Source organism: Ammodytes marinus (assembly GCF_949987685.1).
Source record: "Ammodytes marinus genome assembly, chromosome: 2".
Lineage (NCBI taxonomy): Eukaryota > Metazoa > Chordata > Actinopteri > Uranoscopiformes > Ammodytidae > Ammodytes > Ammodytes marinus.
The window spans coordinates 11,970,018-11,997,012 of record NC_137231.1 but is presented as its reverse complement, the minus strand read 5'-3'; the positions used below and the strand labels follow the sequence as shown (position 1 = coordinate 11,997,012).

At 42.3% G+C, this 26,995-nt stretch overlaps 3 protein-coding genes across 5 annotated transcripts; 1 reads left to right on the top strand and 2 right to left on the bottom strand.

Moving 5' to 3' along the window:
* Positions 1-1,205: 1,205 nt before the first annotated feature.
* Positions 1,206-5,475, bottom strand: cUnh5orf34 (chromosome Un C5orf34 homolog; the record flags this gene model as incomplete). The annotated part of the gene is made up of 11 exons (XM_080050580.1): positions 1,206-1,387; positions 1,861-1,907; positions 2,025-2,122; positions 2,227-2,296; positions 2,444-2,535; positions 2,929-3,049; positions 3,565-3,663; positions 3,761-4,035; positions 4,412-4,741; positions 4,842-4,931; positions 5,272-5,475. The coding sequence occupies 11 exons, from the start codon at positions 5,473-5,475 to the stop codon at positions 1,206-1,208; spliced, it is 1,608 nt and encodes a 535-aa protein (XP_079906706.1).
* A 1,165-nt stretch (positions 5,476-6,640) lies between these two features.
* On the top strand, positions 6,641-14,978 carry rnf34a (ring finger protein 34a). The gene is made up of 7 exons (XM_080043955.1): positions 6,641-6,772; positions 7,530-7,748; positions 8,682-9,068; positions 10,100-10,162; positions 10,787-10,988; positions 11,159-11,191; positions 13,151-14,978. Exons 1-7 carry the CDS (start codon positions 6,767-6,769, stop codon positions 13,339-13,341), a joined length of 1,101 nt encoding a protein of 366 aa, XP_079900081.1. The 5' UTR covers positions 6,641-6,766; the 3' UTR covers positions 13,342-14,978.
* A 739-nt stretch (positions 14,979-15,717) lies between these two features.
* kdm2ba (lysine (K)-specific demethylase 2Ba) lies at positions 15,718-25,832 on the bottom strand. 3 transcript variants are annotated; one of them, XM_080050885.1, is made up of 10 exons: positions 25,693-25,832; positions 22,233-22,457; positions 21,636-21,779; positions 20,735-20,821; positions 20,046-20,336; positions 18,877-19,694; positions 18,496-18,659; positions 18,218-18,379; positions 17,863-18,081; positions 15,718-16,877 (listed from the first exon to the last, which is right to left on the bottom strand). In XM_080050885.1, the coding sequence occupies exons 1-10, from the start codon at positions 25,744-25,746 to the stop codon at positions 16,696-16,698; spliced, it is 2,346 nt and encodes a 781-aa protein (XP_079907011.1). In that variant the 5' UTR covers positions 25,747-25,832; the 3' UTR covers positions 15,718-16,695. The 3 variants fall into 3 exon arrangements, with proteins under 3 accessions (XP_079907011.1, XP_079907013.1, XP_079907012.1); XM_080050887.1 differs by having other exon boundaries at positions 20,046-20,327; XM_080050886.1 differs by having other exon boundaries at positions 22,233-22,454; positions 25,693-25,796.
* Between the last annotated feature and the right edge of the window lie 1,163 nt (positions 25,833-26,995).

The following is a 26,995-nucleotide window of genomic DNA, read 5'->3' as shown; positions in this document are numbered from 1 at the left end:
TAAGAATCATATCTACCCAACAGACATTACAGCTCATTCTGACACCAATGACATTAGTAGGCTACCTGTCAAAAGGCAGTGGAAGATGCTGGATGTCAGTTATGAAAAGCTGAATTTGTGGGAGCAGAGACTAAGTTTGGAACACAATAGTGCCCCGACCCCCACATAAATTTGTACAGTAGGCCTAAGTACCAAACATTTTTGAATAAATGCTGGCATATTTACCAACATCTATGATTAGTTATGGCAGAGGAAAAACTCGGAAAAGAGAAGAAGCATTATGAGGGTGCAGTTTGTGGTGTGGTTGAAGCAGATCTAACGGCTGTATTAATCTATTAAACTAAATGATAAAATATATACTGTTGAATTATATACACATACAATTGTATTGGTATTTATAATTAATTTTACTCTAAGTCATTGTCATTTTTGGGGCAAAATACTGACCTCTATTGGCTCTCATATTGTTAGCATCTACTTTAAATGAACCCATGCTAGATCTACAGTACAAATGCCCCAAACAGACCCGTCCATTCAAAACAAATACTAGGAGTACAACCTTGTGCCTTAATAATCCATTTTCCTCATAAACATTATCCTCCAGACTATTTCAAAAACAAGAAAGCCGAAGTGAGATAAAACCTATGCTTTATTTATGTTTGTGTCTGCAAAGGGCCCTTGTGTGAATGAAAACTATGTACAGGTATGTACCAAACAGTATGTATTTTTGGAGCATACAAAGATTGTAGCCCTTTGTTTTCAAATGCATGACCACAGCTTAATTCTATAAATTGATTACATTAAGTTTTTTTTCATTTATTATTCTCAAAGTCACACCTTGGACATTATACCAAATTTTCACATGGGTGTAGGGAGGAAACGTTGAGGTGTTGAAGTCATGTTGCACCATTGCAAGCTCTTATCTCTAACCCTGACAGGAAGGGACTGTGTGGAGACAGAGTGATTGTAATTAGCAGCTGGGAAATCCCTTTCTGTGTGAATGTTGTTGGATATAAAGTCACGCCGGAGTCGGTAGTTCATGTCAGCAGTTCAAAAAAGTGCCAGCAATAACAAATAGAAAAATATTTTTATTTCAGTCTCTGCAGTCAAAAAAACTTTCTATATCTGGAGCATCGGAATGCAAACTCAACTCATACATTAGGGTTGGTTATTCTCTCACAATAGCTTTCTGAATAGGGACCTTTTCAAGTCAGTGTGGCAGAAGAGATGAGAGCATCAATGTCCTGTATGGCTTTGGATGTTCTCTGCAGAGCTTCGGCAATGCAGTTCTCATTCAGGGCTTCGCTGGTCACCTCTTCCACAGAGATACCTTCCAGTTCCACACGTCCTTTCTCACTTCTCAGCAGGTGGCTGTTGTCCAGCAGAACTGAGCACAGGGTGTTAAAGAGCCCGCACCATCCTCCAAAATATTATCCGTGTATTACAACAATACATGATGTCACTACGTACACTACCAGCTGATTACACAGTACACATTAAAAAGGTGGAGCCAGCAATAATGGAGAACACTTGTTGTCAAAATCAGTGAATAACTCCTCATGATCCGCTATCTGTCCATACTGTGTGCGCAATGAAAAAAAAAAAATCACACCCTATAAACTTGTTTGTAAAAAAAGTGGTCTTAAGTAGCTTGCAACATGCCCGTTTACAGAGCCTAGGCTGTGTATTACACCTGATTTTTTTTCCCAGCACACACAGTATGGACAGGTAGCGGATCGTGAGGAGATATTCACTGATTTTGGCTAAAAGTGATTTGACAACAAACGTTATCCAGAATCGCTTACTCCACCTTTAATGTCAACAGAGCCATAGTGCCATCATCTCAGTGTTTAAGGATACAGTTGAATCGCTTTATCTTCTCCAGTTCTGCAGCTACAAGATCTGACCTAAATTGAAAAGAAAGAGATATAACAATGTACAAGATTGTTAACAAGATTACAAGATTGAGCATTTAGCTTTCAGTAACAGAATACCAAAGGAGAGATCAGAAAAACAATACAAACCGGCTCTCGACTGTCTGTGCGACATACACATGCTGCTCATCAGATACAAAGCTGAACAGATTTTCTTCAATCGTTGCTGGTGTCGAGAAACAACTGCCCTGGAAAACAAATCATTATTAAATACAAACATACGCTTGTATACCATGTAAAAACTGCAGGTGTTAACAGTTGTTGTATTATCAGCAGGGACTACTTCCTCGACCTCTTGCAAGCAGCTGGGTGTGGCGGGGAAATTCAGCGATTGCTTTGCCTCAAGGTAGCAAGCGAGGATCCTGCGAAAACAGTGATGTGATGGTCAGGGACAGATGACTGTGTGATTTTATGTGAGTCTTATGTTGTTTTTATGTTTTTCGAGCCACAAACTGTTTTCTGAATTTAATTGAAGTTAGTCAGACTGTGGTGGTGAGGCAGTGGCTCACCTGCTTGCCCGACCTACAATGGAGCATATGGAGTACAGCTGTCCGGGTACGTCAGGTGGAAGGTTGTTCAGGTGGTACGTTACTTCTTTCACCTATGAGATGGACATGGACATGGACATGGACGCGCACGCGCGCACACACACACACACACACACACACACACACACACACACACACACACACACACACACACACACACACACACACACACACACACACACACACACACACACACACACACACACACACACACACACACACACACACACACACACACACACACACACACACACACACACACACACACACACACACACACACACACACACACACACACACACACACACACACACACAAATTCATTAGTGCGGTTGTGCGGTCATGCAAAGATGGCAGACTGGTATTTTATTTGAGCTCCAATGCTACTTTAAACGTAGCGGATTAGTCTGTATGACAGTACATGATGACGAGAGACTGGAATTTACTTGGCCTGACATGAGCTCCGGCTTGTGATGGGTAAAATAAGTGTTGAGGACACCATTAGACCGGATGACGGAACCATCGCCCGGGGAAATTTCTACAACTGAAACGGCCCCACTCAGAATTCTACACAGCAGACAAACAGAAAAGCACACAGACCCAGTTTTACACATCACTACATAGGGTTTCTTAAATAAGACAGGTTAAGTTAAAAAATAAAGTTAAAAACTAAAAACTTCATCTTTTAAACTAAGAAACACTTTTAAAAAAGGTGGAGTCAGTGATTCTGGATGATTGTCAAAATCACTTTTTTGTCAAAATCAGTGAATATCTACTCACCATCTGCTACCTGTCTGTACTATGTGTGCTCTGAAAATAATCCGGTGGTAATACATAGCCTAGGCTCTGTAAAATGTTATGTATAAGGGTATGTAAACAAAGGGGACCCACCGTAGCCAGCAACATGCTCATTTACAGAGCCTAGGCTGTGTATAAACACTGGATTTTCTTTTCAGCGCACACACAAGATATACAGGTAGCGGATTTGACAAAAATTCTATTTTGACAAACAAACTTTTTCCAGAATCACTGACTCCGCTTTTAAATTCCCTCTTGAGCCTATACAAACCTGCATACCTTACCTGTAGGTGATACCTTGACACCACATCACTTTTACCAGCCCGGTTGGAAGGTCGTAGTCTGAAAGTTCTTTTTTGGCCAGGGGGTCTTTCACGTTCCACCTTAAATAAAAAAGTAAGGCGGCATGTAATCAGTCCAGGAGCAGTATTAAACAGTGCCCTACATATCTCTGTTACTCAAGTCAGTCGATGGTCCCACCTGTGCCAGTGAGGTGATGGACATGTGAGGGGCAGCGCCTGGGGAAGGTGAGACGTCCTTCTCTCTACAGTGGACACGTCCAACATGTTTTTTCTCCCGTGTTCCCGGATGATATCGCTGGCTCCGTCTCCCTCTGCTGCAACAGTGTCAGGTTGGGAGAGACGAGCCGCCTGTAGACGCTGAGCTAAGGTGAGGGGGTAGCGCCAGATGGGGGCGACAGAGCAGCAGGAGTGATGCTGGACCACTGTGGTGGACTGGTACATTTCCTCTGGTGGCTGGGAAGGAAAGAGAAGAGAAGTACAATATTGAATTCCACAAGCCTTCGTTGGACAATTATCTTGTGCTTGTTGTCAAATGGCCTTTTGTCAAAATGGGTGAATAAAGCGGTCAGTCAGCATGGTGTAGCGCTCAGTCCTCCGCGCAGCAGACCTGGGTTACAATCCTGCCGGGGTCATTCCCCTCTCTGCCCCATTTAATCTCTGCCTCTGTCAAAAAAGGATCTTAAAAATAAAAAAATAAAAACAGTGAATATCTCCTCACTATCCGCAACCTGTCTGCACTGTGTGTGCGCTGAAAGAAATCCAGTGTTTATACACCTTTAAAAAGGGAAGGGATAATAACAAGCACAGAAATATACTTAAGAAGCGCTACCTTTGGGTGAGTATTGCTGTCGACCAAAGGAGAGCAAGACCTTGATCTGGAAGGCTCATTCCTTCTGCCGCCTCTTCCCTGCTGATCAATCTCTTTGGTCTCGTCACTGGCAGTGGTCTGACGGACCGGGACGCTGCCGTGCTGACCTCGAGTCCGACTGAGGCCGCACGTGAACTGAACACAGAAGTCTTGACCGGAGGGCGACAGCATCAACACGGCTCGTCCCTCCTTTGACCTCACAACGGTCTCGCCTCCAGGTCCCAGCTCAGCATCGCGGGGAGACCACTCTGACTCAGGCCACTTCACCTCCGAGTCCATGCTGAAAAAGGGCTTCAGGAAGAAATGCAAAAGAAAATACTGAGTTTGATATCCCAAAACGTTTACTGAGGGAGCAGGACTACTGGCTTTTATTAATAGTTCTTCTGGGTACCTTCTTGTGGTCAGAGGGGATGAGCTCCTCTGGCAGATACGGTCGACTTGCATATTTATTCCTAAATGCCAAAGCGGCTACCATTGACTCCTGTAAAATAAATGACACTATACATTAAAATACAGTGGGGCCTACACCTATCATAATACAGAAGAGAAACAAACTAAGTGTACATTCAATGTTGATAGGCCCACATAGTGTATGTAATTTAACAAGATTGAAATACATAGGCTTACTTTAACTTGTAACAGAGTATGTTCACATTGTGGTCTTCCTACTTTTACTTCAGTATAAAATCTGGTCACTGCTTCCACCAACACCACAGAAAGCCTTTAACGTAACACAGTTTTAGCCTCTTAAAATACATAAACTGGGGCTACCAACAGCCTTGACTATTTACAAAGGACTCGATCGTGCTTCCTGCTCACACCTTGTACGTGCTGATGGTGAACTGTGTCCTCTGTCGGACCCTCTTGGTGGTTTGCAGAGGATGACCGGAGGGGTCCGCGGGTTTGACCAGCGTGAATTCACAGCCACAAGGTGACAGCTGAAAGTGGGCTCCGTCTCCGTGACGAACATCCACCGACTCATCCTCATACAGGATCATCAAACTGACAGCGGGGCTGGTTTCCATGGTTAGGACCAGACTTGCCTTCACAGTAGACCGCTGAAAAGTCAAAACAAAGTGACGTCATCGGTTGGAGACGTTTGTTATTGGCGCGCTCAGCGAGAGGGAGCCAGCTCGACCGGAAGTGCCATTTTTAGACTATCATAGGCGATAATATCATAATATGTCCATTATTAGACAATTAATTGTAACGTTGTCCCTTGTAAGGTTTTGCCAGGGACAACGTTACAATAACTCAGTTGAAATAAAGTTTCCCCCCGAAAAAAACTTTATTTTAATTTTCAAGGGTCATTATTCACCGTCCATATGATAATATTGCCCGCTAAATTAATGCTGTTTTAGACCATTCCACTGCATTTATTTTTTAGCATGTAAAGGAATCCAATTGTAATAGGCTACACACACACACACACACACACACACACACACACACACACACACACACACACACACACACACACACACACACACACACACACACATAAACACACACACACACACACACACAGTCAAGTCAAACTTTATTGTCAATTCTTAAAATATGCAGGCATACAAGGATCGAAATCGTTTGTCTCTGACCCACGTTGTAATAGGAACAATAATAATAAAAGTAGAATAAGATAAAGATAAAAAAAACATTTACATTATATACATTCTAAATACTAAATAGTGCAAAAAGGGTGCACAATAAAAACGGTATATTAAATAAAATAGAAAGTAAAAAGTAGATCAATTAAATTGAAATGTGCAATGTAATGAACGAATGAACAATATTTACAATATGTGCAATATGCAGTCGGCTGGATGTACATTTAAAGCATTTTGATGTGCAGGCTGAGAATGATTGAATATACTGAGTTATACACAAGAGTCTCACACACACACACACACACACACACACACACACACACACACACACACACACACACACACACACACACACACACACACACACACACACACACACACACACATACTTGGAAAACAAGTTTACATAAATACAGTAACCCCTGAATTCCCCCCTTTATACAGTCATCATGATTCCCACTGTTAAGTAAACTTAATTCTACATTTGACCAGTGGAGGGCAGCAATACACCGTCGCTAGGGTGCAGGCTGCAGCAGCATAAGCAGAAGAAGTAGCAGCAGCAGCAGGAGCAGTAGCAGTAGTAGCGCTCGGGGCTCGGCTTTCATCACATCGAGACGCATTCAGGCAGTTAAGCTGAACCAGTGACTCTGGGTATTGCAATGGTTTCTCCGTCAGCCTGCCCTTTCACAGTAGATACGCCGCAGCTGCAATGAAGGTAGCGTCTTCTTTACATAACCCTCTGTTCCATATTAAGCTCTGCTTAGACGCAGATGCTAGCTCCTACGTTAGCTTGAGAAACGCAAGCTTCAGACCACTGTTGTATCGGGGCTGATCGGGGGAGCCGACGTTATGTTACCTAGCCTGTGCTAACCTAAGCTAATTGTCAAGACTGTCCGACAGGCAGATACTCTGGCTGTAGCTGTCGCCAAACATCGACTTGACAGCAACATTAAGCACGCCATTGTTTAGGTAAATGTTTCTTCTTTCTTGCAACATGACAATCAGCTAGTTATCATCAATTTAAGTAACTGCAGGTAGCGGAGTCGTCTGCTTTTGTTGTGCAGTGTTTTGACAGTTGTAGCTGTGTGCACGGTGTGGGTTTACTGTGTTAAACTAAAACTGTGGTTAAGGCTTTCATCTCATCTATACATTTGTATAAAAAGAAAGACTGGTCTCTGTGGTAACCATTTGCATACATGTATGGGTGCATCTCGATCAGCATCATGTATGATGCTGATCGAGATGCACCCATTATATACACATTCATCCATGCTGTATGTATAATGTACATGTTTATTTAAAGTGCGTGTGTGTCTCAAGGAAATAAACAACCAATGCGCACATACACACACACACACACACACACACACACACACACACACACACACACACACATAGTCAGTGTTTACAATATTAATGTGAGGCTAGGAATATAATATTGAAGTAAAGTTATGTTATGTTGTGACTGTCAGGCAGGGGCCTCGTCCATGTGGGCTTCATGCTGTGGTCTGCTGAATGAAGTCATGGGTACTGGGGCTGTCAGAGGCCAGCAGCCAGGGTTTGGGGCCGGCGCTGGACCCTTCAGATTTGCCCCCAGTGCGGGATACTCCACTTACCCGCCCACCAGCTCAGGGAGTCCCAGTGTCGTATGCAAAGCCTGTGCTCAAGCTTTCTCAGTCTTCAGGAGAAAGGTAGGTATCCAAATGTTCTTCTGTATTACGCGGGTGCATGTTAGTTTGTCTACTGACTTAATGAGAAGGGAAAAGTGTGTGTAGAATCCGAGGGGGATATGAGATTAATATTTTAGACAGAAGTGCTAGACTAGTAGGCTGTGGAGAAAGGAGTCACCCAGCGTTTGGCATGTGTGCATGTTGTTGTCTACATTTGTAACAGGTTTTCATTGTACAAAAAAAATTTGTCAGACCAAATAATCTTCAAAGTGAAATCGATGAAGTCAATATAACCATAGGACATCAATAATTCATTTTTTTTTTATAAATTATTCATATCTTAAATCTTCGTGACAACTACAAAGAACATTTTCAAAGCACTTTTATTGAGCAGACCATAATTGCCTACTGTTTTCCTAAGAGCTGAAACGATCACCTGCTGTGTTGAAGTAAAAAGGTAGTTTTAATTTACACCCAGAGGCTACTAATTTCTCCCGAAAACATTGTGCTGTTCTAGCTGATTGCAGAGACAGATGGAGAACACACTCATGCTCGTGTATGGCTCAGGTTCTCATTCTGTGTGAACCATGAGCTTCACGTGCCAGTCCACAAATCCCACGTCATGCATTTATTACTGTTTGATGTTTGTCACTTAAAAGAAGATAGCTGCCTCCTGCAGAGGCAGAGCAGATGTTAAGGGGGGAGGGGGAGGATCCAGGAAAGGTCAATTGGCATTGATATGCTTTCCAGTAATTTGTTGAATATAATCTAGTCTCCACTATCCTTGTTTTCCTAATTTGTCACTAAATAATGTCTAAAGTGTTGAATGAAAACATTTGATATGTAATGCTATATTCTTTTAGGGGGAGTTTTGGAAGAAGTTATGGACCACCTGTCCCAAATTGCCTCTTCATCATCTTTCGTTCTTTTTTTTTCACTCTTGTTTTTCCGCAGCATATTTGCTATGACTGCAAGAAGAGCTTCTGCTCTCTGTGCTCCGTGCTCCAGGAGAACCTGCGCTTCTGTTCCACATGTCATTTGCTGAAGGCGACGGCCTTCCAGCGGCCGCGGCTCATGCGCCTACGCGTCAAGGACCTGCGTCAATATCTGCTGCTCCAAAACATTCCCACCGATACCTGCAGGGAGAAAGAAGACCTGGTGGACTTAGTGCTCTGTCACCAAGGCATCGAGGAAGAGGAGGACCCCGACATAGGCAGCCTCCACTCACGCTCCCTCTACACCACAACACCTTCCACCACGCAATCTGCCTCCGAGCTGTCTGCTTTCATCGCCTCTCAAGAGGAGCCACTCAGCAGGAGTGATAGCTCTGATACCAACCAGGTGAGGACCGTACACCATCAGCCAAATTCATGTTGTTATTTACTCAAAGGTGCACTAAATAAATGAAGGTGTGTCCATAAAAGTGAACATGTTCTAAGGTATATTTTCATTACTGAATAAACAAACTTTCCTCACAAAAAACTGGTTCCTCCCTGGAACACTGTTTGAAGTTAGAAAGCTTCCTTAAAAGTTGCTGTTTAACTGTCGTTGTTTACATCAGCAGGGCCCACAGTTTTGCTTGCAAACTTGTTCTAGTCTTACGTTATGTAACAGGGGCCCCAAGATAATGTTTTCTTCTTGATATATGATGATATCATTATTCAATAGTAAGAATTACATGTAGAGAAAATATTTATTGTAAACCAACTGCAGACTCTGCAAATACATTATAAACAAATCCCCCTCCCCTGGAACTGCATAGTGCACCTTTTAAACATGTTAGTATCTCAGCGTTTAAACTAGGCATCACATGGCTCTCCATTTGTTCTTAAAACGTATTCAGCAAGTAAAATGATGAACTACTGTAAATTTGGATATCCAGGAATGGCAGCCTGTGGGCACAGACGCAGACGGACACAGTTCTGTCCACACGTTTTTTCTTACGTTATTTGTGAAGATCATAGTACATTGTGTGACTTCAAGCAGACTCTTTGTTGAGCTACAACAAATGAGTCTACGGGTATCACTTGAAATGTCTCCATAGACCGATATAGACCCAATCCTTTCATCCTTTAATCCTGGCTTGACTACAATTTGTAAAAAGTAAATGAGAGAACAAGGAGCGCCACAACTGGCACTTGAAACAGGAGCTCAGCTGCAAGCAGCCAGGATCCACTATAAATACTTGTACTTGGCCTGCTTTAGGCCGCAGTAAGCTCTTCTATGAATGGAAGTTACGAGACATTGTTGTTCTTTCTAGGTATCAATGTGCTGGTTTAAGAGTGTCTAATCCTAATCCTCAGTTAAAATGGCCTCCTCTGTGCATGTAGTACATACTGGTGGTGATTGTCATTGCCTCTGATGTGTTGCAGGATTTAGGTGATGCCACATCTGTGTCTCTCCTCAACCTGGAGCCCAGTGAACACACCCCTGAGGTGACTGATCACATTTCCTGCTGTCATCATTCATTCATTGTGAAGTATTGACCAATGCGTTACAATTCTGTTGCTCTATGCCGATACTGGAGTTTACTTGGTGACACAGCTTCATGTATCATTTGTGTGTTGCAACTTTTTGGAGCGCAAAGACACCAATTGAAGGCTTAGAAATGAGATGCTAATTCTTGGCATTTCTTGGCTGGATCTGAAGGAGGAAAAAATGAAACCCTATTTATTGGCACATTCTTTTTCTTCTGCTTTTCTGAAACTGCTCTCTACCCTCCCTGCAGCAAATGAAAGTGCAGTGTCTAGCAGATGTTGCAGTACTCAATATACTTAATTGTATTCAAAAAGTGTGAAACGTGCATTCTTACCACAAAACCCAACACACAGAGGATTCTGGGAAGTATCGGCTGTATTTTAATCCAACCTTCATACTGACTGTTTCAAGTTTTAATTGATTCCGAGTGCAATTTTCATCCCCGAGTGCCACGCCCTTCTCCATTTCACTGTTATGCATGAGGCTGCCTGTTAAGCCAACTGTAAGGAGGTTGTCATGAGAATCTCAATTTCCATTTTTATTCATTTGGTCACTAATGTCTTTTAATCCTGCTCCTTCAGGTGAGTCCTCAGACGCGGCGGCGGGCCAGAGCGTCTCTCTCGGACATTTCCAGCTTGAGGGACATCGAGGGCCTCTCCGTCAGGCAGCTCAAAGAGATCCTGGCCCGCAACTTTGTCAACTATTCAGGGTGCTGCGAGAAGTGGGAGCTGGTGGAGCGCGTCAGCAGACTGTACAGAGAGACAGAGGAGAACCGGAAATCATGTGGGTATTAACATTGTGACTCTTGAGTAATTACTGGTTGATTTTGTTAAGCAGTTGTGTCAAACAATTGGAAATGAATTATATCTATAAAAGGATGTATCAACTGAACCATAAAGACTTGTTTCTATTATAGTCTGATTTATTAAGTTGCCATCTCCTTTTTCTTGCAGTGGAAAATGTGAGCAGTACTGTAACAAAAACAGGTAAGCTGTCACTCATCTTTTGTGTGCGGTTTTTTCCCCTGTCTCTGACATCACACCCTGTCTTTTTAACAATAGAAACCTAATGCCTCTGCTTCTTCTGACAATATTATATGCTATTAGACTAACATTGATTTGAAAATGAGCCGCATTGATCACACACAGGGACATTCAAATGATTTTTCTCACTGGGAATCATGTTTAAATGTCTCTTGCTTGCTTTACTCCTCCCACACTTTAAAGTGGTGGCCTTCCCTCCTTCCCCTCCTATCTGCAACGGTGCCATTGGAGGTAAGGCTTAAAAATTACTTCGCCACTGTCGCCGTGGTCACATGACCATCCATAACATCACACTAGCTAACCACCATATCTGCATTCACCGTGATCCCATTATCATTGGTTATACAACTGTCCTCTTTGTGAAATCCCTACACGTGGTCCTCCCTGTCCAGTGGTGTTCACTGTGAGGGTCTCTCATTTTTCCCATTCGATAAGACATTTTTCAAATGTTTCAGGAACATTGATCAACACCCCTCCCCCAGTCATCTATTCATGTGTTGGAACGTGTGAAGCTAATTATACTGAGGGAACTGCAGTATTCACTCTCTTACCAAGACCAGCACACTTCCAGTGATAAAGACGGTGTGGTTGTCATAGAAACATCTTGGCACATAGACAATACAGGCATTGACATTTTCGAGGAGATTGTCAGCAAGACCTTTCCTAGATACAGCGCACTGGATAATATGAGGTGTTTTTATTGGAGTTTTGAGTATTTTGCTGCCCCCTTGTCCCTCCTCAGGGTATGATATATTGGTTCTGTTTTTCAAAAGCAGTTTCTTAATAAAGCCCCTGTAAACCCAAATCCACAGAATCCTTCTAACTTTGTCATTTGGGGAGTTTGTTGCATGATATTAAGCATTAGCATCTGAAAAAAAGTATGCATATTTATCAATCCAAATTAAAGAAGGTGTCATTTAAGTTTATAAACTTCACAGAAATTTGATTTAGATGAGGCGAGAAAGTGTTTTTAACCAATCACGCCAGATCTCTGCCCGAATGTTCTATAAAAACAATGACTGTTGCCATCGAGACCATTTGATACGGCCACGCCCACACAGTCCTTTCAAATGTTCTAGACAGTAAGAAAGCTGTTATTTAACTAAGTTTAATATTTATGAACATTCATTTTTTAACCAGAATTTTGTAAAAGCTTATTAAGATGCATTTGAGCATTACAAAGTTAAAGCACATCATTGGTTTTTGCTATGGCTCAACAGAAAGGTGGGTGTTTCAGGGGGCTAATCATTTTGACCCCGGTAGTTTTTGGTTTTTGTGAAATAATTTTCTTTCTGTTTGCAAACTAAAATAATTTAATCATCCAAAATAAAAGTAGGATGTTTGGAAAAGTTGTGTTGCTCTGTTTGACAGCCAAAAAATAATAATTCAGTAAGCGGAATGGTCAGTTTAGCCAACTTCCTGTCAGTTACCGCAGTTAGCGGTCCCCTCCCTCGTCCCTACGTCACCACATTAATGCACTGCGGTCTTCACTTATCTAGCATCATCTCAGTTCCATAAGTGTAATAAAACATGATGAAAACCATCAAAACAGACATTGGGAAGGATTTTTACCTGATCCGCCATTGTAGGCGCATACACATCTGTCGCTCTGCACGTGCACCGGCAGTGAGACGGGTGCCAGTTTGTAGCGTTGTCTCTTCTGATTGGTTATTAGTAGTGATACGCGCACACTATATAAGTGTTCACTGTACGAATAAAGAGCGATTTAACACTTTTATTAACATAAATAAATCGCTTACTTCACCTTTTTAAGAAGTTACATTTTCATGGGGGGTCTAATAATTCTGTCCTCAACTGTACATAGATTTTTTTCTATTTTGGACCAGGTTCCCAGAGGCTTTAACATTCCCAGTCACCTTTCTGTCTTTTGTTTCTATCTAGCGGACAGCGAGAAGGTTCCGCTCACCCTCAATGACGACAGCCTGTGCAGGATCTGCATGGACGCCATGATCGACTGTGTTCTCCTGGAGTGCGGTCACATGGTCACCTGCACCAAGTGTGGCAAGAGGATGAGCGAGTGTCCCATCTGCAGACAGTACGTGGTGAGGGCCGTGCACGTCTTCAAGTCCTAATGCAACAGACTGACACCATACCTTCAATCAGCCATGCAGCTCACAACCTGTGGATCCCAAAAAAATACTTATTTTTGGGGGGGTTGTTCCATGTTTGTATTACCTAAAATGCTCACACTGTTTGCAGATTGAAATATTATTTGAAATGTTTTATTTTTTTATTTTATTTTTATTTGGACTCCAGTGGACAGAGCGTAGGATTGTTCCCCCTCATGAGTCATTCCTTGAGTAAACATAATCTTGTGTTGATTCCTTAGTTTCAGTGTGGCTTTTTGTTACAATTGTTCAAAGCGAAGAATGTGTGGCCCTCAGCCACGTTCCAGTCTTACTAAACACAACTCTTCACCCTCAGCTCTGCCTATATACTGTAGCAAGAGCACTTCTCTTTACAACTGCTACAAGCAACTACATATCTTAAGTTACACAGAAGACGGACACATACTGAACCTCACCACGGTAGAGGGAGGAGGGGTGAATGAACTAGGTGCCAAATAATGGGTCATGCCCTCATGCTTCTCACCCCTTTTTTCTCCCCTACCACTGGGTGGGACAGTGTGTGGCTGTGGATTGTTTAGCTTGTTTTAACACAATGCTTTTTGTTCACACTGTGTTAATGCACCACTGCTCACAACCCAATGCAAACTATGACCGGTAATGGTGGCTGAGGAAGTCATTGAATACTTATCCAAACATGAGCCTGACTGATGGACTTTTGAAGGCCACTAACTTTCTTTAGGTCAGTAAAAAAAAAATGTGATTGGAGGATATTAGTGATTTATGAAGAAGTTTATCAATCCATTATTAGTTATTATATTTAATACATTACACATTTGAATGGACATACAAAGTCTGTCTTTACAGCAATAGCTAACCTCCGCTGACACCTCTGTCATGTCTCAGCACTTTAACGGAGACAAACGACAAAAAAAAACACGGTGCTATCTCATCCAACCATCGTCCCTTATTTCCATGTGAACTTTGGATGTGAAACTGAATGTTTTTGTTGTGTATTGTCTGGAGTGGAATGAAGTGTCTTAATGCGTTTTGGTTTGTTTTGTCACATAGGAGTAATGTAATGAACTAATAATCAAAGATATAGCTATGAGTTTACTGACACCCGTGGTATAAAACCTATATATAAATAATGACTTGCTCATGTAAATTTGCATATATTGATCCATATGAGATGTATATATCTATATATTTTTTTCCATTTGATTGAAATTGTGTAATATCAGATTATTGAAATGTCCCTTTAATTGGGTTAGTTTATTATTACAGAGTATGTTTTTTCCTGTGAAGTGGTTTGAAATATGTTTATTCTGCATAGGCCTGCTTAAACTATCTGTCCATCTTGAACCAGAGCATGACGAGAACTTGTAGGACACTGGTTATGTTATTCCCCATTGTTTCCCACCTTTTGAAATTTAATTTCCTGTTTTCTGCCTCCCCCAACCCTTTTCATTTAGAAGTAACCAGCTCTGTACTGTACCCACACACAGTCAACATTGCTGCTGACAGCAACAGTAGCGGAGTGCACTTTTCCTTTAGAGAGGGTGTCATTGTTTGCAATATTTGGTATTTGTATTTTGGGAATGTTGAACTTTTTATTTTGGTAATTAAAACTTTTGATTAGAGTCTGTTTTTGTGTCATCATGCATCACAAGCAATGTCCCTGTACTATCTTTGATAAAGTAATTATTACACCTGAAATTTACCAGTCAGTCAATTGGCAACTGGAAGGGAAGTATCAATATATGTATTTAAGAGAAAAAAAATGAACTTTTCCTGACATTTAAATAGGTTTGTGCAGTATTTATATTTTAAATATGCATGTCTTCAGGCACAGCAACACTAGCAGTTCTCTAAGACTGTCATAAATCAAGTTGTGCTTAGCGCAATGTGCCAACATCCTGATATGTAGCAGGTATAGTGTTCATCATGTTAACCGTAAGTTAAGTGTAAGTGCTAACTTTGCTAATTAGCAGCTAACCGAACCCACAGCTGTGCTAAGGCTGACAAGAATGCCAGTTTTGCATGGATTGAGCCACAGGTATTGTCCAATATACACATGAGGATGGCATTGTTACAGTTAATGGACCACCCTGAGGGGACTATGAATGTGTGTAGCAAATCTCATGACAAACCTACCAACAGTTGCAGAGAAACCTCCCTAAAATGTTAACCGCACATTGGTGCTAGAGAAAAAGTCAGGTGATCAGTAATTAGTCAGTATAGTAGAATGTATCCTCCTTGGGGACCATGGACATCTGTACAGAATGTCATGACAATCCATTCAGTGGTTGTTTAAATATACTGGAGCCATTTCCTTTGCATTTGAATATGCCAATGAAAAAAGTAAACGCTGAGTGATGGTACAAATGAAATTATTTTAATGCATATTAGCACTTAGGTTTTGGATTTACAAATATAAACATTGTCACATTCACCTGAGGTGATGACGGCACAACACACTCGAAAATACACACAACACCAACTTCATGGAGTGATTACTTAAACATATCAAAGAGAGTTATTTTGCAAATGTCTGTCACGTAGTTGCTTATTTCAACCTGTATGGAGAACCAGATGTATGGGGATGACTGCATTATAGAAAGTCAGTGTAAGGTAAGTTGAATGCTGCGACAGGCTAAAAACCACCCCGATAAATTATTTGCAAGCATTATTTGACCCAGCTCAGAGACATCCACGTCAAGTTACTGAAGTAAAGAATAAATACAAACTGTAATGTAAAAAAAAAGGCAATAAATTAATATTGAAATGTTGGGAGAAAACCCAACACTCAACAACTCATGAAAGTATTAAGGTAAGTGAAGACATGAGGGTGTAACAGGAATCGCACATTTGCCAAAATATTTACTACAATAAATGCTAAGTCTGATACTGAAGTTCCATTGATGTTAAAAAACTGATTTTGGCACATGGAGGACACTGCTGTAAGAAGGCAAACTGAGGGAGTAACATGCCATACAGTTTTCTCTGTGATGTTGAGCTCCTGAGACACTGTACACTCATGAAATGTTGCTTGTATAAAAATACTGTGTTTTCAAAATATTCAAAGAATGAAAATAAACAACCCAAAAGTCAATTACAAGCACGTCTTTATAAAAGTACAATCTCAACACAAATACATGCACGCCGTTTTCCTCTTTTTTCTGTCCAGTGGATGTTAGTCATCTCTTAAGTGTCTAGGATCTCCATCCAGGAATCCACCTCTCATTTCAATTTGTTTACCGCTGCACTTATACTGTGACCATTGAAGAAAAAAAAAAGAAAAAATAGTTCCATTAAGTGCAAAACAAGTCTTTTCAAGCATTTCTGTCCCGTTAGAAACTAGCTTGACTTCTGCAGCAGTTTGTCCTCTTTCAGTCTGAACGGTACGCTCACGGACATCTCCGCTATGAACCTTTCGCAGGCCGTCTTGGTCACCTGCTTGCAGAAGCGAAGGTCGATCTGACAGATGCTCCCGCAGCGCTTGAAGAAGTTCAGCGAATGGTCTGTGACCCGGTTACAAACTGAAAGGGGAAACGAGAAAGGAAAATAATTAGTCTCAAGCTTGATATTTATAAAAGGGATGTGCAAAGAAAGTCTGAATTAAAAAAATTGATTCTGGGAAAAGCTTGTTGTCAAAATCCTCCTCATCCTCCCAAGGCGTGCCGTTAATTGTACGTACTTTGTGTGCGTTGGGAGCCTAGGCTGTGTAAACGGGCATGTTGCTAGCTACGGTGGACCCCTTTGTTTACATACTAGTTTACAAAGCCTAGGCTGTGTGTTACCACCAGATCTTTTTCAGCCCACAAACAGAACGGACAGGCAGCAGATCGTTAGGAGAAATTCAATGATTTTGACATAAAGTGATTTTGACTACAAGCGTTCTCCAGAATCGCTGACTCTCGAGATCGGGATCTAACACAATGTAGATTGTGTCAGTAGGACAAATGTATAATATAATGCCGCAAACAACTCTTACACGATCCTTTCCTAGTTTTCAGCAATGATCCCTGATCGGACCCTTTCTAAGGACTTTGTTTGAGGTTGCTCAGGCTCTGCTTCATTGACAGCTGTCTGAACCGGTTTGTGGTTTTCTTACACTTGTACAGAGCGGTTACACTTATCATTTAAAATCAATAAAATGCAGCCCACTGCATTAAAATGATTATGTGATTAAAAGCAGCTGCAATGCATTTATGTAGAAAAGTACTCAATCAACTTGCTCTGCGGTTTCCACTCAAGCACTTTGAGAGTGCACAGATTATTAGTGGACAACTCTGTTTCCATTGTTTATATCAAGAGTGGCCAGTATTCATTAATAAGCACATTGTTTTGCCTTTTCTCCCTGCCCAACCAGGAGCTTCCAAAGAGTAATTCAGTGTATTGTGACATAAAAATTGTGGGGAATAAAAACCTAAAAGCCATTATTTGTCAGTGCCCTTTATAACTCAGGAACCCCCCTGATATTGAGTGTTCCTATGGTGCAGTTGCTCAGGTCCCAGTTCTCACCTGACAGGTTGATGTCTGTGAGGGAGTCCCTGGTGGTGGTGCCTGCAGCAGTGAGCAGGTTGACTGACTGGTCATTGATGTGGTTGCAGTAGCTCAGGTCCAGACTGGACAGAAAAGGCATCTGTCGACTGATGAGACGTAACGACGTGTCAGTGATGTCCAGCCCCGCCAGACGCAGGTCCTCCACGTTACGCAGCTTGCAGCGGTTATCCAGCTGGCCTGTGGGGCGGGTCACATAGAGAACATGTGTTGTATTGTGTGTGACACCGTAGGATCCACAAAGCGTTCATACAGTTTTAGCATGGGAGCGCAGGAATATAATCTCTCTCCAAGGCTGTGCTTGTGCTTTGTTTACCTGGTCTGTTGTCTGTGGGGGGTGAGAGGAGGTCCCTCATCTGGGGGTCTTTGAGTCCCTCCACCCATTGGACGTCCAGGGAGCGCAGCAGAGGACAGCTGGAGGTGCAGAGTGCAGACACAGCAGCCCAGGAACACCCGGATAACTTTAACACTCGCATCCCTGGAAGAAACAGCAGCACTTTAAATAAACTGATGTAGAAAGAGTGAAACTAAATAATGAATAGAACAACTAATATAACTCGTCTACAGATCAAGAATCCCTCATAGTTAAATTACCTGGCAATCTGTTTATAAGCCAGCTTAATTGTTTCTTGGAAATGTTGGTCCAACTGAGATCCAGGTAAACTGGCTGTCGACGGATAATCCCACTTAGCATGAGTGGGCTGATGGAGGTGCAGCGGTTGAGGTCGATCTTTGTCCAAAGTCTCTTGTCACAACACCTAGAACAGAGAGAGGGATTTTTGTTGCATGTTTTTTGAGCAGAGCACACACACCACTTCCCCAAAAAAAGCAAAAACAAAACAAGCAACTTCTCCTTCACACACAATGGAAAGTAGTTTCTGTGCAGCAACACTTTAACATACTTGTTTGTTATGCCTGTGATGTTTACCAAAAAAAATGTAAACTTGCTAGTTCAAGTCTGTGCTGTGCACTTACCATCTGTTCCACGTCTTGGAAATTCTCATGCAGACGCACAGTTCCTGGTGTGTGAGATAGCCAAAGATCTTCATCCAGACCTCGCGCTGCAGGATATGCGTTTTGCCATCTTTCAGAGGCAGTCTGTCGGGAGGCGGGCTGATCGGAGGGGGCCGGATGACGTGCCGCTCCATTTGGACACACTTGGGCGGGGAGTGTGGTGGCACCGGCCGGTTGGTGGGCGTGCTCCTGTTGAAGCCCAGCGGAGTGATCTGACTGGGGTAGAAGTGGCGCAGCTCCCAGGGCGTGCCGTTCATCTCTTTGGTCTTGAGGTGGGGCCGCTGGTCCCCGTGTTCACTGCCGTTGCGGAACAACCTCTTGGGTTCCTCGTTCTCCGTCTCGGGCTCCACCTTGAGGGGCAGGCGGTTTTCGTTGGCCAGGCAGTCCTCCGTCTTCTGGATCTCCTGGTTGAGTGCTTTGCTCAGCTCTCGGCTCAGCTCTCGGTTAGGTAAACGCTTCTTGCGGCGAGCCTTTGGACGCGGGCCTCTGTCCTGGGTCTCACTCCCGCCCTCACTGCTGGGGCCGGCCTGCGGAGAGCTGCAGTGAGACTGGTCGCTGTCTCCAACAGGCGTTTTGATATAGGTGTTCGACAGTTCACTCTTGGAGTCCCTCTCGTCTCCTTGGTCCTCGGTGTCTCCTAGGCGCCCTCTCCTCTCTGCACCGCCCCGGTAGTGAGGCTCCCTCGCTTCTCTGTTCTCTTCCTCGTATGTGTCTTCGTCCTCTGCTTCCGTCTTGATGTGGTGTAGAAGCTTTGAGAAATAGGGATCATCTGACTTTTCCTGCAAGAAAAAAAAATTGTAAGAAAATTACTTAGTTTGGTAGCAAAGCTACCTCTTAAAGCTATATAGTGCGTACCTTTCGGTCACCCCCCATGAGGAATTCTGAGTGATTACAACAACACTGTCGGCGCAGCTACATGATCATGCATGGATTTAATTATTTCTAATGTTTTTTTTCTTAGCAGTAAAATCAACAACTGAAACATTTCAGTTAGATACATTTGTGGAACTGATAGGCCTAATCAACTTTGTGTCAAATCGTTTGTAACCAACATTCATTTATATGAAAACGTTACGCACTATAGCTTTACATAAATTTTTTTTTAAAGAAACTCAGTAAAAAATACAAACCTTCTTCCTCACGCCGAGGTCCTCTTCCTCATCATCATCAAACAGCTTCCTCTTCTTCCTGAGCTTGTCCTCGGGCCTGGGTCTGGGCAGGTTGCAGGGGGACAGCAGTGGTGGCTGGCGGTGCACAGACTCCTCTGGTCTGTAGCGGGGCGTCTCGTCTCTGTCCGGTCTCCTCTTGGTGCCAGAGGACGCGTCCCCTCCCTCCTCCTTCACAGGCTTCTGCTCCCTCAGCAGGGAGCCGGGGAGGTTGGACGCGTACTTGAACCCTGGACCCCTTTTTTGCTTCAATGCCAAGGGGGACACAAATTGCGAGACAACTTTATACCTTTAGCCTATCGTGACGGGTAAAAACAAATCTACTGTGCTACTAAAGGTTTAATGAACACATTGTGACCAAAACACACAGAGGTTTCCTGTTTTCTGTGACAGAGTCACATGGGAATTGGTTTCACAAACTAGAAAAAGTATAAACAGGAAGTGGCAAGCTGATCAACACACAATAAACTGAAATACTAAAAGGCACAATGAATTAGAAATATAGACTTATCTATGAGTAAATCTAAAATCCGCAAAATCTCAGGAATCTCAAGTAATAATTGTTTTACCACTTGTCAGAGTGAAAACACTTTCAACACACATCTAGTTGTGTCATAATCTAAATCCTCTGCCTCACGATCATTTGTACTCACTTTTCCACTTTTGCCAGCATGGTTGCACTTGGGACACTCCCAGCAGTTAGGCAGCTCCTCGTTCACAACTCCATTGGCATCGTTCACCTAAAAAAACAAAACAAGCAAATGAGTTGGATTTCGACAAAAACAACAAGCTGCAACAGAGTCCTTTGACAACAAGGGAAGTGAAAGTGACTGTTGTGACGCGCGCCTGTCAGACAGGTCAACTCAGTTTAACCTGAGCAATAGCTAAACATGCACACTCTTGCCTCATGCATTAAATAGAAAAAGGGAAGTCAAGATAACGACGCCCACTTGAGGAGCTTAAATATACATTCCTGAATGGCTGTAATTATTGTCTCGATTGGTGGCGATTTCACATATAAAACTGAAAATCAAAGACACATTATACTTTAGTTGTTTTATGCCACATAACAACCAGACAGTGCTTGTCTGAAAAACTGGTTTGACCAACCCCATGCAAGCATCCCTGTTTTTGACATAACAGTTAAACACAGGGTGTGTGCTGCTCTACCTTTTGTTTTTCCTTTACCATAAAATACTTTTAGCACTAGTAAGGCTTACAATCTCACATCATTAAGACAATGAATAAGAGTTGTGCTCGTTCAGTAACTGTTTGTACTTGTGATTCATGATGCTGTCACACACCACCTGAAGCATTACAACATCAGAACCACACGAGGACGATGACGAGTGTGTTCAGAGTTGTATAAACAATACCAAATTCCAGGTCAATTTACCTTGGGTGACCAAGTTCCAACAGTCTGAGTCACTCACATTAGGTTACAATGTCCTGGGATTCCTGGAATACTACTCTAACAGAAACCAGTCAACGTGTAAGTGACTCATCTGAAAGGTGGAGTTCTTTCAACCCCGTTCCCAGCCCGGCCCTCTCTACCTTCAGACAGTTGGGATGGGCGATCTCGTTGCAGATGGAGCACTCCATCAGCATTAGGTTGAACTTGTCCTCCTCTTCCTCCAGCGTGTCCTCTTTCCCCGCTTCTTTGCACACCACACACACCGCCGTGTGGGGGAGAACCGGCTGCAAGGACGGAGAAGTAAAACATCAAATACATGCAAGAATAAATACATGTAAAAAAGAAGGTGGAGTCAGCGATTCCGGAGAAAGATTTAGTAAATATCACTTTTTGTCTAAATCAGTGAATATCTCCTCACTGCTCTGTAAAGTGGTATTGCAAACAAAGGGGACCTAGCGTAGCTAGCAACATGCCCATTTACAGAGCATAGGCTTTGTATTTACACTGGCTTTTATTTTCAGCACACACACAGAGAGAGTACAGGCAGGTAGCAGATAGTGAGTATAATATCTATTCACTGATTTTGTCAAAAAGTGATTTTGACAACCAGCGCTCTACAGAATTGCTGACTCCCCTTTTATTGAATAAACCCAATTGTATTAACTTCTGATTTATGGTTATTTATTTTGCTGTTGTAGCAAAATATCTCTTTATTTGTAGACGGCAAAGCAGCTTACCGCAATGCACTGTCTCATAATGCAAGACTGTTTCATGCGGCCGGGCCCTCCGAACTTCTTCATGTCCTTGCAGAAGTGACACTCTCCACACTCGGTGCGGAGACACGCCTCGCACTTTCTGCAGCGCGTCCTCCTGCGCCGCGCTCCAGACGAGCTGCGGTTGGACGGCAGCTTGACGGCTGACGTGGAGCCCATCTTGGGTTTGGGCCGGTTGGCTGCCCGCTGCTAACATTCAAACAGAGAGACAGACACAACACGTTTACACCTGGAAACAACATGTCAGCCACTGTGACCACCGCCTTTAAGCAAGATAAAAGGGAGGGGGGGGGGAATACTGTATTTCAGTCAGATTACACAATGATTTGTTGGTATGTTTAAGTCAGAATAGGCTGATCCCGCTTTTTCATTACACTTACTTAGCCGATTTAGAATCTCTGGTTGTAATTATATTTCTAATTTTCAGTGTTTTTTGACAGTTAAAAACTAAGAGAAGCTTTCAAGGAGCCTGCTAGAATACAAGACCAAGCATGTTTCCTACTTTACAGTTGTTTTTACATGTTCAAAGCAAAACTAAATTATATTTATAGGGCTCCAAAGAAGTCTTGATCTGTGCAGGTCACATTTATTCATTTGTCCCAGACGGTTTCGTCCAAAGCAACAAACAAATGAGATTTCTTTCATGATAATCAATTGATTGTTTGCAGTCTATACAAAAATAGATTTTTGTTGGACCAACACAGTAACCGTTTCATTTACAATAAAAAATAAATAAAAATAGCAGCAGCAGAACTTTGCATTTCAGTAGCTGGGACCAAATAAAATGATTTAATGGCAAACTGATTCTCTGTTGATTGACAAAATCAATGAATTCACCAATTCTTCAAGACCCAGATTTGAGAATCTTAAATGATGGTGTTTTCAAATCCAAAGCCTGCATTTATCTAATGAGAGTGTACCCTCCCCCACACCTTTGACCTCTGTGTTCACACACACTCTCTGTGTGACTCATCGGAGAAAATGAAAGAGAATGTGACATCTTACACATTTATGAGGGGGAAAAAAAACACATACACAGCAGCGCACACACACATAACTCGGCTTTGAATCTTGGAGGATCTAGATTTTTTTTCCACGTTTGAAAATGTTCTCACATTTATTTTTAGTCTCTTCCCTGTTGCCATGGCGGCAGGATGGTAAAGCACTACGAAAATAAGACAAATCATAGAGCATTACAGTGATTCTTCTTCTAGCTGGGGAGGTTACCTTGGAAACACGTTTGCCTAGCTGCTGGTGGCAACTGTTTGAAAAGAGGACTGCGAGAGATGGATGAAAATAAGCTCACAGGAGGAAGCTGTGACACAAGAGTGAAGCTGTGTTGTTATTCTAAATTCTATTAGTGATTACTATGTGGCGTTCAAGATTCAAGCGAATGATTTCGTTCAGGGATAAGAATGCTAGAGGACAGGTCAAACGGGGAAAACAAGAAGCCGATAATAGAACAAGACATTCCGGACTAGCGCTTACGAAATGATATTACGTGGAAAGAGAGGAGAAACCTGTCCTGAACACGCTGCTGACCGAGAAATAAAAACATCTCCGTTAGAGCGTTAATGCTGTCCTGATTTTTTTTTTAAGTGTGACCTCAGAAAGATGTGCATTCTATTTAATTGCTCCAGCAAAATAGGTCGACAATGTGCACTGCTAGTTACTGATGGGAGACGGGGGATAGTCAAGATGGGGAATAATCTATCTGACAGCCTTCCATAAATCCCTCTGACTAGCATGGAAATATGGGAAGGAGACATCAAAGGAAGGGCTGCTGGTGCTCCTGCAGGGCTGGCTGTGTGACTGTCAACAACACAGTGTTTTTTTTAATACTTCAGCAATCTTGTTATTTTCCTGACCTCGTCTGACATAACTGTATTTCTGATATGATATCATATCCAAAGTTTGTTTGAAAGTAGTTTTGATTTGAAGTGTGAATGCATGCAAAGGTTTTCGGGCCACAACAACAACATTTCACAAACATATTGGACCCCTACCGTGCTACTTTACTGGGATTATAAGAAACAAGTAGCGTACAAGCGTGGCTGCAAACCCATGAGAGCATGCCAAGCCGTGGCCACTTTGCAGAGAATGGTTGCCCCAAGAGACTGTCAGCTGACCCCTTCTTTACTGTAACTCCTTGCAGTTAATATGACAGGAATTTGGGATTGGCCGGCTAGGCACGTGAACAAAAACATGTCCTATATTCTTTCTGAGCGTGGTCTTCTGACTCAGCTTCAGTGTGGATTTTAGTGGGAGGAAGTCACTCACAAAAGGCGTCATCATGTACAGTACAGTCAGGCCCTCAATACAAACCAAAGGCAAGTGTCTTACAACCAAACAGGTGTAAAAAAAAAAAAAAAACACTCTCTGATGAACTGTTGGTGGATGTTGTAGTAGGTAAAAACATTGTGAAAGCACAGCACAAGGAGCAGGCTCGTATGTCAGCATTTCTCATATTACAGGGCCAAATGTCTAATGGGAGTCTTCCTTGTGCAACAACTCACAAGACCTGATATAAGGAATTCAGACTGTGGACAATTCGTAAGTACCATTCATCTTAAACTTTGTCCTAAGGAAACCATATATCCCCAGCCAGCCCTGTATATTAATTCCTCCTACTGGTGCCAATACAATAATATTGTTGAATTCTTGCTTGGGGTTTCAGGAGTCAAGTCACTGTCTGGACCCCTAATTTTGGGAACCACAGGACTACCAAGCAACAAAAGTAGAGCCACACTGCATTGTTCCCACTCCCCATCCCCCCTCTCTCCCTCCTTCCTTAAGCCCCTGCCCTAAACAACATTTACACTAAAGTCATCTTAAAAAGGCACAAAGAGTGGCGAGGGCAAGTTTGAGGGAAATTAAATCACAAGAGCATTTTCTGAGAAGCCATGATGTGAGGTTAGAGTAACATGTGTAAATCACAGCTTCTTCTGTAGCACTGACAGCTAAGGCGAGGACACTGCAGTTCTGGTCAGTGTTGTGTACCATAGCTGGATGAAACTGCTCTGTATTTAAGACATGGGTCAGTTGTTGTTGTGGCTAACATGATAGACGTCCATGGTAGAGAAGATACGGCGTGTTTGGACGCTCGCGGTATCGATACTGATAACAGCCCGCGTTAATTATTTCACCCTGTATACAGAATAGCTAGGTATGTTTTCCGTGTAACCTGGTTAACTGAAGAAGGAAGATTAAATGACACCTTTCCCATTACCAATCGACCAGATAGCCTACAGAAGGAGAAGAGCGGGTGAAAACCTATCATTGACCTGAAGCGACTGAGGGAAAAGACCATACCGCTCACAAAAGGCTTTCTTTCACACGGCACACCGCGACAAACAATCCAGATACACACACATATCGAGCGTACACACGGAGAGGTCACGTAATGAAATGTAGGAGCTCTGACCTGCTCAGACTCTGAATCATATTCCTCCTCGTCTCCGCTTAATGACAAGGCCATGGCTCCTCTCTCTCATCGCTCGTGAACACCAGAGAAAACTAACATGGCTGAACAAACCTCTCCAGCTCTGCTCAACTCAGCCCCCCTCCCTCCTGTTCACATCACAGCAACACAGGCGGCTGCTGGCTGTGCTCACTGTGTTGCGTTCAGGAACCATGGGAATCATAGGAAACACCAACTTCCTGCTTGATTTATGTAACCTACAATGTTGTACAACTGTTAGTAGCCTATGCTATGCCCTATGTCACTGGACACTGTAATGTTTGTATAATTTGAATACAGATTTTAAAAAACAAAACACAAACACACACACACACACACACACACACACACACACACACACACACACCATGTAAAATACAGACAAAAGTAGGCTACTTGTAGCACCCAATAATGTAGCCTAATAATTACCAATAATGTAATAACTCTTGAAAATGTAATACATTTGGCACTTTTAAAAAGTAGGCTAATAATAACATAATGATGTAATGAAAACAATGTAATAATATGCTGACTGATATTGTAATACAATTGAAAAGTGTTGGGGGGACCATACTCAGATGTAAATAACACTGGTACAGTATCGAACATATGTGTCTCGACTAAATGGATGTAAGCCACCCAGGGTTTTAAGTATCTTAATGTTAACAGGTGATAAAACACAAAATTTAGAACTGTGGATTGACAATAAACAAGGTATTACATTATATCAGTCAAAATTATTACATCATCAGTTAGGATAAAATAGTCAAACTGAAAACATAATGAATTCCCAATAAAGTAATAAGATATGAAATTATCTGGAAAATCAGTATCAGTGAGGTCATTCTATTACATTAGGCTATTGGTTATGTTATTACATTATTAAATTAGTATACATTATTGTAATGATGACTAGCCTCAAACCAAGAATGTCCTGAAATGTTCAGCTGGTTAACCCTAAATGTGTTCATTGTTGCAGTGGTGGGAATACTGATAGCTGATACGGTCCCATCTGTTTTTAATATGAAAGGAAACGGTAGCGTCGATACTGACAAGAAATTAAGCTAAAACAGCAGGTAACACAAGAAGGTTCACTCCTCCACACGTCTGTCTTCCTCCTTTATTTGTTTGTTGTGGGACGTGTGAGTCAGCATGTGACGGAACAGTTTCAATTCTTCAAAGGTGATTCATTTAACATGGTAATCTCTAAGGCCTACTTGAGTTACCAATGGTCTTATAATACCTTGGCACACATTAGAATCATGTT